The sequence below is a fragment of the Dendroctonus ponderosae genome, unplaced genomic scaffold, assembly GCF_020466585.1.
Source record: "Dendroctonus ponderosae isolate FM_Combo_2020 unplaced genomic scaffold, Dpon_F_20191213v2 Dpon_F_20191213_11, whole genome shotgun sequence".
NCBI lineage: Eukaryota > Metazoa > Arthropoda > Insecta > Coleoptera > Curculionidae > Dendroctonus > Dendroctonus ponderosae.
The window spans coordinates 7,351,994-7,364,391 of record NW_026017213.1 but is presented as its reverse complement, the minus strand read 5'-3'; the positions used below and the strand labels follow the sequence as shown (position 1 = coordinate 7,364,391).

At 45.7% G+C, this 12,398-nt stretch overlaps 1 protein-coding gene across 5 annotated transcripts in view; it reads left to right on the top strand.

Moving 5' to 3' along the window:
* Positions 1–11,722, top strand: part of LOC109533125 (E3 ubiquitin-protein ligase TRIP12) — a 17,942-nt gene extending 6,220 nt beyond the window's left edge. For 3 of the 5 annotated variants that reach the window (XM_048662572.1, XM_048662575.1, XM_048662573.1), the window contains exons 7-27: positions 475–705; positions 762–952; positions 1,168–1,356; positions 2,409–2,531; positions 2,606–2,813; positions 2,877–3,471; positions 3,762–4,019; positions 4,083–4,263; positions 4,321–4,822; positions 4,876–5,205; positions 5,437–5,667; positions 5,766–5,897; positions 6,714–6,864; positions 7,149–7,291; positions 7,360–7,568; positions 7,806–8,213; positions 8,270–8,455; positions 8,512–8,700; positions 8,757–9,038; positions 9,091–9,268; positions 11,294–11,722. In XM_048662572.1, the coding sequence (XP_048518529.1) occupies positions 475–705; positions 762–952; positions 1,168–1,356; positions 2,409–2,531; positions 2,606–2,813; positions 2,877–3,471; positions 3,762–4,019; positions 4,083–4,263; positions 4,321–4,822; positions 4,876–5,205; positions 5,437–5,667; positions 5,766–5,897; positions 6,714–6,864; positions 7,149–7,291; positions 7,360–7,568; positions 7,806–8,213; positions 8,270–8,455; positions 8,512–8,700; positions 8,757–9,038; positions 9,091–9,268; positions 11,294–11,490 (5,114 nt within the window). In that variant the 3' untranslated portion in view covers positions 11,491–11,722. Of the gene's footprint in view, positions 1–360; positions 423–474; positions 706–761; positions 953–1,167; positions 1,357–2,408; positions 2,532–2,605; positions 2,814–2,876; positions 3,472–3,761; positions 4,020–4,082; positions 4,264–4,320; positions 4,823–4,875; positions 5,206–5,436; positions 5,668–5,765; positions 5,898–6,713; positions 6,865–7,148; positions 7,292–7,359; positions 7,569–7,805; positions 8,214–8,269; positions 8,456–8,511; positions 8,701–8,756; positions 9,039–9,090; positions 9,269–11,293 lie in introns of those variants that run through there. The other 2 variants (XM_048662576.1, XM_048662574.1) reach the window with 2 other exon arrangements.
* Positions 11,723–12,398: the final 676 nt, after the last annotated feature.

The following is a 12,398-nucleotide window of genomic DNA, read 5'->3' as shown; positions in this document are numbered from 1 at the left end:
CCCTTGTACAAAACGACGATCATTTTTCTAATTTCATAAACAACAGAATACTGTATTTTTTCTACATACCCGTAGTACCCAGGGGGTGAGAGATTATCTTTTATAAGTTGGAAAAGTTCTGAGGGATGAGACCCCAAAAATTCGCCGCTCCAAATTTAAGCGCCACGCTAAGGCACATTCGCTGAAGTAGATCTTGCATGAAGGTCTACTTCCAGGAAAAAACGAGTCTAGTCGATCACACTCCAACACTCAATCTTCTTTTGAACGCACCGTGCAAAGCCACCATTCAAATCTCCTGGTGAAATCCAGGCCACAGGTAAATCAAAATTGACAATCGCGATCGCTCCTAACGGAGCCAGTGGCCAGATTTATCGCGTTTATGAGCTCCTTCCCGGTGCGTCCATTAATCGGCAATGTGGAGCGTATGTTCTGGAACGTAAAAAATCTGATGGCTAATGGCAATGATGGTTTCAGATTCAGAAGAGCCGCCGTCGGCAGTAGAAGGGGCCCAATCTATGGCGTCGTCTGGTCAGGGTCGGCTCCATGTTCACGATTCCGGACCCGGAGTCGATTCTGAGAGCGATGATAGTGAAGTGGGTCGGTTGCAAGCTCTGCTTGAAGCTAGAGGACTGCCTCCGCATCTGTTTGGGGCGCTCGGTCCGCGCATGCAGCATCTTTTGCACCGTAGCATGGGATCGAACAGTTGTACGTACCACTCAAAGCGTTCTGCTGCATCAAATCAATGTTTGGTCGGTTTGCAGCTGTGGCCAAAGCCCAGGCTCTTCTTCCGGGGCTGGAAGCCATAGGAGACGAGGGACAACAACTTCAGGCTGTGATAGAAATGTGCCAAGTGCTGGTAATGGGCAACGAGGAAGTTTTAACGGGATTTCCAGTCAAGCAGGTCGTTCCCGCTCTAATCGCACTGCTGCAAATGGATCACAATTTCGACATTGTAAGGCATCGTTCTTTTGCAAGTACATAGTTTGATGGCGAATAGCTCAGAGTCCAGTTAGTCTGAACTGGAATCGGAAGTTAACGTTGCCTAGATTAGGTGGCAAATCAGGTGCAGTCTTATGTAAAGCTTCGAACGACTGTGTATGCTTCTGCCTACAAATGTTTCCTTTTGAGCCAAAACGGCTGCGATATTGATTCCTTGTGCGTTTGCAGATGAATCACGCTTGCCGTGCTCTTACCTACATGATGGAGGCTCTACCCAGGTCTTCATCAGTGGTGGTGGACGCGGTGCCAGTGTTTCTCGAAAAACTACAAGTGATCCAATGCATGGATGTGGCCGAACAGTCTCTAACCGCTCTCGATATGCTGTCCAGAAGACATTCGAAATCGATTTTACAAGCTGTAAGTGCAAAGTACTCTCAGAATTTGATTGCAAGCAAGCACCGATTTTTGCGCGAATAATTAAAGTGTCTGCACGTGTTTCGTTTTGAAGTATTTTTCGATTTTCTGGAAGTGTTTAGTTAGGTCAAAAAGGCTATTGAACTACTAACGACTAGCTGTAGAGCGAACAGGACACATTTTATTCTGGAATATTTGAACCAACAATTTTTTTGTTTTTGTTTCAAACCTGGCCATTTTCTTGTCGATTTTTTAAGAGGCGCATGGGCGTTTTTCTCTTCATAACGCTCTTAATCTTGACCCTATTCGGATCATTAAGACTGGGTTGTAAACAGCGCAATCTTTTGTGAAGCCGGCTTTTGTTAGTCAGTTGAAATCGGTTTAGAAACGTCAGATTTATTGCGATTTGAACGTCGCGCAAAAAATTGCCTATTTTACACTTTAAACAAACTTGAGATGGATTTAAGTGGCAAACAAGCATTTTCAGACACAAAAATCGCACTTTATTTAAACAAAATAAAACTGGGTTGACGTTCCCTTAAAATTACGGTTGAGAAAACTAAACTCGATTAGAAAACTGGAAAGTTATGAGGGTTTGAAGGCCGGATATCCAATTTTTAAGCCAAAAATATTTTGAATTTTCCCACTTTATATTAATTTAAATGGAAAAATATTTAGAACTGTTACTTTAGGCAAACTTTAGATGCATTTGAGCGCCAATAATGCATTTTTGGAGAAGAAATCGGCATATTTAATTTAAAATTGTATTGTATTAAAGTCTAGACCTGAATTGTTGGGTAATAAAATATTTGCGCTCGCTTACTTAAAAATGCACATCTCGCAGACTAAAGCAGGCAGGCAGTTGCCCCTTTTACCATCTTTAGTAGACACTTGACTCCATAGACGTGGAAAGTTTCAGAAAAATCCATCGGGAACCTGATTTTTGTCGGCTTTGTAAATATCTATAAAATATAAAATTGATGCTGTCAGTCAATTGGGCCCGTCAGTATCTTCTCGTGAGCGCCTCCATCAATTAACCAAGCGGTTTGTTCCAGCGTGGAGTATCTGCCTGCTTAACTTACCTGGATTTTTTCCCCATAAATGCTCAACGGAACGCGTTTTCCGTAACTGCCAACTGTTGCCTGAACCTCACCTCCGAAGAGTTCCAATACGTTCAGGTAGGCAGTAGAATTGCCCGGAATCCCCGGCATTTATTCTTGCTCCAGTGCACTCATGCTGCGTGTCTGTTTAGGAATCGTTGTCTCTCCTCGCTTCAAGACTGACTCAACAGGATAAAAAATGTGTCGAAAGTGTGTGTTTGGCCTTTTCCCGGCTAGTCGACAGTTACCAATTGGAGCCCGTTAGACTGCAGGAAATCGCCAGCGCTGAATTGCTTACCAATCTGCAGCAGTTGCTTGTTGTAACTCCTCCCTTGATTAGCACCGGGACTTTTATAACGGGTATGTGAACGCGCTTGAGCGGTTGGAGCGCTGATCAATCGAATAACTCCATGTTTTTTCCAGTTTTGAGGATGCTGTCGGTGATGTGCGCCAACTGTCCCGATCTGGCTCTAACCTTGTTGAAGCAAAGCATAGCCGAGACGCTTCTGTACCTGCTCACCGGCTCTGGCGAAGTGAACCAGGACAATGTAGAATTGGTCTCCAGACAGCCACAGGAGCTCTTCGAGATCACCTGCCTGATTGGGGAACTGATGCCGAAATTGCCCACCGATGGGATATTTACCGTAGACGCACTTCTCGAAAGACCGATTAGCGTGGCGAAAGATCAGCCCGTTTGGCAGTGGCGGGGCGACAGAGGATGGTGGCACCCGTATGGTCCGGTCGACAGCAGGATTATTGAGAGCGCGCATCAGAACGGAGACGACGAAGTCAGCCTGAACACTCTGGGCAGGATTTACACGGTCGATTTCCATTCGATGCAGCAAATCAACGAGGACACTGGCACGTCTAGAGCGGTTCAGCGTCTCTTCACGCCTTCCAGCAACAAGGCAAGCACGTCCGAGCCCGCTCACTCCACTAATCGGCCCAGTTCGGCCAGCCGCGATGCTCGTGTCGCTTGCCTGCGGAAGGAACGCGGATTAGCTGCAGCGTTCATTAGGTATAGTCTCACTAGCTAGATTGTTCTCTTCAACTTTCGGCTTGACTGTAGAAGTAGATTTCTTACTTTGGAGGCAAATGGAAATCAATATTCCACCTCTATTTATTGCAGTTTTTTGTGCACAAACTAAATAATTATCGATCTTTATGTAATATCCAAAAAAGCTGATACACCGACCACTTAACAAAGCGCCCGTCCATTTTGTCGGGAGGTTTTTTGGCAACCGATATGGTCCTTCCACCAACACATAAAGCATCTGGATGGTTTGAACGGTTGAACGATTTTTCCAGGTCTTTGTTTTGCGTTTTATACGAAGTCTACTCATCAAGTGCAGGGCCGGCAGTTCGCTGTAAGTGCCTGAAAGCTCTTCTGCGAATGGTGTATTACGCAACGCCGGAGCTACTGAAAGATGTGCTGAAGAACCAAGTGGTTAGCAGCCATATAGCGGGCATGATGGCCTCGACTGACCTCCGAATCGTGGTGGGTTCGCTGCAAATGGCCGAGATCCTGATGAACAAGCTGCCCGAAGAGTTTGGCACTCATTTCCGGTAATACGCACACACTGTCCGGTTAGTTGGTCGCATTTTAACGTCGCTCATTGATTATTGCAGACGGGAGGGAGTTTTGCATCAGGTGAACAGACTGGCCGATCCAGAGGTTCCTCTCGGCGCCAGTCCTCCCAAATCAGCCACGTGCAGTGCAACTTCTTTTGCCAGCAGCATGGAATCTCAACCGAGTACTTCGCAGACGTGCACCAGCTTTCAGTTAACTGCTAATGGTTCCGCTGCAATGGTTGGTGTTGGCTGCTTGATTGAAACGGAGTTTTTAAGTATTTTCTGAAAATTCCAGGCGTCGCTTTCAGCGGGTGTTGATCTTCTGAGTGCCACTCCGAATATGCAGCGCGTTCAAGAGGGAGACGGTCGATCGCCAAGCCCGACAGTGCGCTTGGGGGATGTTCTGAAACGGAAAAGGACTGGCAAACGGTCGGGTGCATCGGGCGGCGGCAGCAGATCGAAGACCAGGCAGGATGATTTGCCCATTTCCCCGTCACTGGTGCAAGATTTCTTCAGCAAGGCGGCTTCTCTGGCCAATTCGACCACCTCGTCCACATTGGCTGCAAGTCAACGTCCCAGATATTCCGGTTCGTCGTCGAAGACCAGTTTTCTGCAGAACCTCAACCCGGCAAGGTGGGGCAGGAATACGAACTCTTCACACGAGAGGAATTACACCAAGGACTCGCTCAACAATCTTTCCAAGTCTGCCTCCAATTCTCACATTACTGCCGGGAATCGGGAGAAGACGCGAACATGGATTCGCGAACAGGCCAACAAGTTCATTGACTCTTATTCTAGTAAGTTTTCCTGGCGTTTTGCGTGCGTGTTTAACACCCTTAAAATGTTTCAGACCAGGCAGACGAGCAGCATCCAGCCACCACAGTGCTTACGCGCCTGAAACTCGCCATCGATAAGTTGCCAACCGGAAAATGCGCCGAAGCTCTGCTAGAATTGAGGGAGATTCTCATTGAATCCGACATTTCACCGTTCGAGGTCAACTACTCGGGCCTTATCAAGGCGCTGCTCTCATACCTAGCCGATCTGGTCGGCCCTTTCGATCGGGACCAAAGAATCAGGATTATGCTGAATGTGTTCGCCGATATGCCTTTAGAGTCCAATGTGCGTGAAATAGAAAACATCAATTCTACATGGATGCGGGCTTTGGTAGCCAAATTAAATGGTACGTGAATAGTCAAAAGAAATGTGATTTTCGCTGGGAAATTGCAATTTAACGTGTTACTGTTTCTTGAAAGTGCCACACGACTGCAATTTCCTAAATCAATCTGTGAGATCTCTGAGTTTTCGGCGCGAAGTCCTAGCCGAGACTTCGTTCATCTCTCCACAAACCGTTCAATTTCAAGCATTCGCTCGCGCGTTAAAACGCCCCAGTTTGCACAACTGCTTGTTCCAGGTTGTGTGTCCCAACTGGAACAGTTTCCAGTCAAAGTGCACGATCTGCCAGCCAATTCGGGCGCCGGCCGAGGCGGCACCAGCGCATTGAAGTTCTTCAACACGCACCAACTGAAGTGCAATCTGCAGCGCCATCCGGACTGCAACAATTTGAAGCAGTGGAAAGGGGGCACGGTTAAAATCGACCCTCTAGCGCTCGTTCAAGCCATTGAACGGTACTTAATTGTAAGAGGTGAGTACTTGAGGGGGCAATCTGTTGTGGCACCAGTTTACAAGCTTTTTGCTTCGAGAGCTACTTAATTTTTAACGGCAAACATCGATCTTTTCCAGGCTATGGCCGATTGGGTGATAAAGATACGACTGAGAGCGATGATGGAGATTCAGACACGGACATTGACGATACTTTGGCCGGTGTGACCATATCGCAGACTGGCAATAAACACAAATTGCAATTTGTTATAGGTAAGCTGCGCCAAATGCCCCCCGGTGATGGGAATTTCTTCGCGAATGGGTGATTTCTTCATCCCGAATGAAAATCATTTAACGCTCGTAAACGTCTCAAATCGGTTAAATATTTTCTGAGATGACAAAATGAGTGTTTGCGTTCTTCGCTTTCATCGCATGCAAATCAGAGAGTTTTGTCCAGGAGCTTTGACTATATTTATGAAAGTTTATCAGGTTTAAAAAGAGAGTTAAGGGCAAGTCAAGTCTACGGTTTTTCCATGCTGCTAGAAAAAATCCAAACCTCCTTTTCGTAGCCAGTGCGTGAATCTGAACTACCCAAAACTATTTACCGATAACCACGATAACTCCCTATTGCTCCCTTATTTAAGTTGCGGATTTTTCCGGTTGAATGGAAGCGTTCTATTTTAGGCCCGCATTTACCCACTTGGTTAAAATTGGGATTAAGTCCGATTTAAGGGAAATCCTCAGGATGCAGACACTAAAGTCTTGTCTGGCGATTCTGAAATTCCCAACTCACTGCATTTGCTAGATTAGAAGTGGGGAATTTTTGAAGCAGCGGGTGTAGTATGAACACGTTTATCGGCCAACTTTTACCAACTTGCAAGAAATGAGAATTGCAAACTGAAAATTTTGTAGATGCTAATGTGTCTTAACTACTGACTGCCGATTTGAATAATTTCATCCAACTTCTTGCCTAGATCTAGATTAGAAGTTATTAATTTTTGAAGCAAAGGGTGCAGTTGCGTGTAGCCGTGTGCGATCTAGGTTTCGTTTTATTTGGTCTATTAATATGCCCCGTTTATTTGCATGCAGGTAATACAGTTCTTCCATACAATATGACGGTGTATCAGGCTGTGAGACAGTTTTCAAATAACGGCAACGATCAGAGCGAAACGGACACGGACAACGAGACGCCACTGGGAAATGCCGGGATCTGGGTCCAAACCCATGTAATATATTATAGGTGAGTGCAGGCCGAAAAACGGACGATATTTTGAGGCTACTCTATCCGTTTCTGAGCCAAATATAGTTTTGCCAAAAGTTGTTTCAAAGAGTGAAACTGAACATTTCAGTTGCGATTCAGATGTATTGCGAGCAAATTTTGCGTGGTTTTTTTTTGAGTTGCAAATTGTTATAAGCGTATCAAACTATCGAAAACTACAAAGGCGTTTTCCTCATTTGTTGAATGTTTGCATTTCTGGGCTTCAATTATCCGCAAGTTTGCTAACGCGATGTTGCGTCTTTTAGGCCATTAAGGGAGGAAGTGGCTGATCAGAACCACCGAAGCGGTTCCGGCAGCGGCTTAACTTGGAACCACTCTAGTCGCAAGGGCAAAGGAGTATCCGGAAAGAGCACATCAAGGCGAAAAGGTGTTGATTTGTGGAATGAAGGTAAGAACGTTCATTGGGTAGCAGAAATCTTGTTCCGTTTTAAACAGAGAGTTTACTGATGGAGGCAGTTATTGCAGGTATAACTCCTCCGGCACAGTCGCCGCTCGCCCCATACTTGAGCACGCAACTTCCGGATTCAGTGGCGGTGCAAGACGCTTCTTTAGAGGTGCTTTGCCTGTTGCGAATACTGCACGCGGTCAATCTGTACTGGGGCGCACTTTATCCGCACGTGGAATACCGGCCAATATTGGCTGCGACTGAATTTATCAATCCTAAGGTAATGTTGGTCAATCACTTGCCTGCTTCCAGGGGAAAATATCTAGTGTGGAACAGTTTTTCCTAAGTTCCACGCGACCATGTTTTCCCAGATCAAAGTGGGAGGTCTCTGAGTTTCCAGCGCGAAGCTGAAGCTGGGACTTCGTTCACCTCCCAACAAAAATTGCTATTTGCATGAAATCAAGCTGAAGTTGAAACTGAAATTTGCCACTGTTAACTAACATGTTCCAATGTTCAGATTGCAGCGAAAGCAAGCCGACAGCTGCAAGATCCGCTGGTGATTATGACGGGAAATTTGCCCAATTGGCTGCACCAGATCGCCACCTCTTGCCCGTTCCTGTTCCAATTTGAGACGCGCCAGTTATTGTTCTACGCGACTTCTTTCGATCGCGATCGAGCCCTTCAACGCTTGCTGGATATGGCGCCTGAGTTAAGCTCCAGCGACTCACAGGAGCGCGTCACTCCGCGTCTGGATAGACGAAAGCGGACGATATCTCGCGAAGACATTCTGAAGCAAGCGGAACAAATGCTGCAGGATCTAGCCGGATCCAAAGCCCTATTGGAAGTGCAATATGAAAATGAAGTGGGCACCGGATTGGGACCCACCTTGGAGTTTTACGCGTTAGTCTCGAAGGAACTGCAAAAGGTGAGTGTTGGCTGTTGTGTTCTGTGCACAAGTGCAGTTTTATTTTGGAATTTCAGCACAATTTAGATCTGTGGTACGCTCCGAATGCCACGCAAAGCGAAAGCGAGTACGTGCACAACCAGATGGGGCTGTTTCCAGCGCCGGTGGCGCGCGGCGTCAAGTTGGGACCCATCACGAAAGTGAAAAGCAAATTTCGATTTTTGGGCAAGTTTATGGCTCGGGCTGTAATGGATTCTCGCATGGTAAGCGCAACAGATTCAACATCTTATCCACTGAATTTGAATTAATTTCCTTCCAGCTTGATTTGCCCTTTTCCCTAACGTTCTACCGTTGGCTGTTGGGACACGAACACTGCTTAACATTGGCCGATTTGAAGCACGTCAGTCCGGATATTTACTCAACCATCCGAAAAATGCAGGACGTTGTGAGAGCGCGAGATGAAATCTTGCAAAACAGCGCTTTAACCGAAGAGGAGCAGTCCGAACTGGTATGAAAGCGAGCTGCTGGGCCGGAATCGGGATTTAAAGGCGCGATCGGTTTCAGGTTGAGAAGCTGGAGTTCGACGGGTGCTTAATCGACGATTTAGGCTTGGTTTTCGTTGTGCCCGGGTACAACGTGGAATTGATCAAGAATGGGAAAAACACCCATCTAACGATACACAATCTGCACGTGTATGTGCAAGTTTTAACGCATTGGTTGCTGCACGAGGGCGTGGCCCGTCAAATGGAGGCGCTGAGGGAAGGATTCAATTCCGTGTTCCCGTCGCAGAATTTGTGCATTTTCCAGCCGGACGAGCTGGAGCAAGTGTTTTGCGGCAGTCCAAAGGTAGGGTTCGAATAAATGTACCATTTTCTGTGTGTGCAGCAAATCGTTTCAGGATCACGTGGCCGGTTGGGATGTGAAGACTCTGATGGATTGCTGCCGGCCGGATCACGGCTATACGGCCGACTCCAAAGCCATTCGGTTCTTGTTCGAAGTGCTCAGTTCATACGATCGCGAAGAGCAGCGGATGTTTGTACAGTTTTTAACTGGAAGTCCTCGATTACCCGTTGGAGGTGAGTGAAGCTAAACATTCTCAGGTGAACGTCTCGTTTGAGAATCTCCGAATTTTTCGTTTTTTCTTAAAGAACACTTAAGAAAGAACACATTAAGCAGTTTTAGTGCGACGCTGCTTTGAACGCAAAACACTCTAAACTTCGTTCGTGTTTTTGTTGTTGTTCGCGCGACTAATCAGGCGAAAGTTGTTGGCATCGGCGCAAAAAGCTCCAATAGGGAACAGGCTGGCTCGTCCCGCCGGCGTATAAGGCGGGATTTTTTTGAAGCTGCTGCGGTAGTGGTGGAGTCGATTTTGTTGCTCCGTGTTCATTGGTGGCCCGAGTTGGGGGACGAGACGATTTCCAGTAGGCGCCTGGGATTGGTTGAAGGTGTAAACAGGGCAAGTGATTGGTTGGGAGCGCGGCTAATCAAGTGAACTGGTTGGCAGCGACGCAAAGGGATCCAATAGGAACCAGGCTGGCTCGTCCTGCTAGTTTATACAGGGTGAGTTTTTTGCGATGGCCAGTTCAGGGATCTTCGAGACTCTAGCAGTGAACGGAAAAGGTTAAATGGACAAAGAATTGTGGTTTTGAATGCTCTACTTGAAGCCAATTTTATATTTCTAAAATTTGACAGATGTCAAGATATTTGGGAAACATTTATGGTAAATTTTTAAGATACTCTTGGTTCCGTTGATATTAGTTTGGCAGGAAAACATTAAATCGAAAACTTGCGAGAAATTGAGTTCCAAACAAAATGGCATAAGACATTTCTCCAAAATAACTGTCATTTTGGACATATGGCACAAGTTTTTTTCAATGTCATCTGTCACAGTTTTTGACATGCATTGCAGGCATTTTTTGATTGTTTACTTTGAACCACCGCAACAGACGCACGAATAATAAAACTGCGAGAACCAATGCAAAATGTCGGCCAAACCTTTGAAAATTGAATACAACAATAGGATTGGTTGAGGAGTTATGATTTTTCACGTAAATCTCTGCATCCCAGTTTTTTGCAATAAATGTGACATATGTCAAAAAATAAGACAGATAAGTATTAACAAGCGGACGTTTTAAGTTCAAAATTTAATGCTGAACACAACAATGAAATCAAAATAGGGACTTTTTATTCAAAAAAGCCAAGAGATCGTCGATTTTCGATGTTTCCGGAAATAAACACAGTACTGAGGTAAATTAAGTTAATAAGTCACTCTAGTTCCAAAGATCCCTGTACTAGTCATCGAAAAAAACTCACCCTGTATAAGGTAAGACTTTTCTTCGAGACTACTTCTTTATTGGTGGGCCGAGTTGGGGGAATAGACGCCGATTTCCAGTAGGCGCCTGGGATTGGTTGAAGATGTAAACAGGGCAAGTGGTTGGTTGGGAGCGCAGATAATCAAATGAACTGATTGGCAGTGGCGCAAAGGGATCCAATAGGAACCAGATTGGCTCGCCCTGCCGGTGCATAAGGCGGGACTTTTTGAAGCTGCTGCGGTAGTGGTGGAGACGATTTTGTTGCTACGTGTTCATTGGTGGGCCGAGTTGGTGGAAAAGACGCCGATTTCCAATAGGCGCCTGGGATTGGTTGAAGGTGTAAACAGGGCAACTGGTTGGTTGGGAGCGCGGCTAATCGAGTGAACTGGTTGGCAGCGACGCATAGAGATCCAATAGGGACCAGGCTGGCTCGTCCTGCCGGCGTATAAGGCGGGATTTTTTGAATCTGCTGCGGTAGTGGTGGACACGATTTTGTTGCTCCGTGTTCATTGGTGGCCCGAGTTGGGGGACGAGCCGATTTCCAGTAGGCGAATGGGATGGGTTGAAGATGTAAACAGGGCAAGTGATTGGTTGGGAGCGCGGCTAATCAAGTGAACTGATTGGCAGTGGCGCAAATTGATCCAATAGAAATCAGGCTGGCTCGTTCTGCGGGTGTATAAGCTGCTGCGGTAGCGGTGGAGGAAGGAACTGGATTTTTTTCTTTGAAAGACTGACGTTTTTTGTAAAAAATTCCTATAAACTCTGGGTAATAAACCTGTTTGATTGTAGGTTTTAAAGCACTGTCCCCACCACTGACAGTGGTGCGCAAAACTCTGGAACCCAACATGAACCCAGACGACTTCCTGCCTTCTGTGATGACCTGCGTGAACTACCTCAAGCTCCCGGACTACTCGAGCATGGAGGTGATGCGCCTTAAACTCGGAATCGCCGCATCGGAAGGCCAGCACTCGTTCTACTTGTCGTAAACAGTGTTTCGTTCTTGTGTCAACAGTACTGTGGTCCAGTCGATGATGGACGATTTTGAAGAGGCGTAGCCTTTAAATTGTTTTGCCCGGTTAGAGTAACATATTTGAAAAAGCGAAGCCTTAAGTTGGAGTTTAAGTAATGCGGTCGACCGATGGCAGGCAGCGTTTTACATAAAGTGATATAGTCCCATTGTAAATTTGATATTATAATTATTTAGTGCGACACCAGAAAGCAAGCGAATTATTTTATTTGGTTGATTCCGTTTTTGGCCCATCGCTGATTCCGGACAAAATAGTCCATCGGATTCATTACTTATTCGATTCAGTTGGGGATTTTCCTATTTGTTGTTCTGTTGTCGACCTGTGGAAATGGGCCTTTTTTTATATAAAACGTTTTTTTTTTCGGCGGTGTGTTAATATTTTTGCAATTATATCGCGTACTACTGTTCAGTTGCATTGTGAGTGTATTTCTTAAGCAGCAGCAATCGCCCGAGTTGTGAAGATCGTGGAAACGCCACTAATTGCCAAATATGTAGAACAGTCGGGTCCAAGATGTGGTCACGTTATTATGTTGTAAGTTGAATCAAATATTTGTATTTTTAATTTCGATTATGTTTAAATAAATTTGTATACAGCAACAAATTGTATTTGGTTTAAGCCACATTTTTCAGCCGCCCAGGCAGGGGCGGATCCAGCTTTGGATTAAGGGGGGTTGGTTATATAGAAAAAATACAGTCTTCTGTTGTCTATGAAATTAGAAAAATTATCGTCGTTTTGTGCAAGGGTGGCGTAACATTATTGCAAAATTTCATCTTTTCCGTCCCGTTTTGCATGTTTCTCGGAAGCAAAATGAGCAAGAACGCTCGTTTTTACATCATTCCAGAGATAACTAAATGGCCTTTATTCGA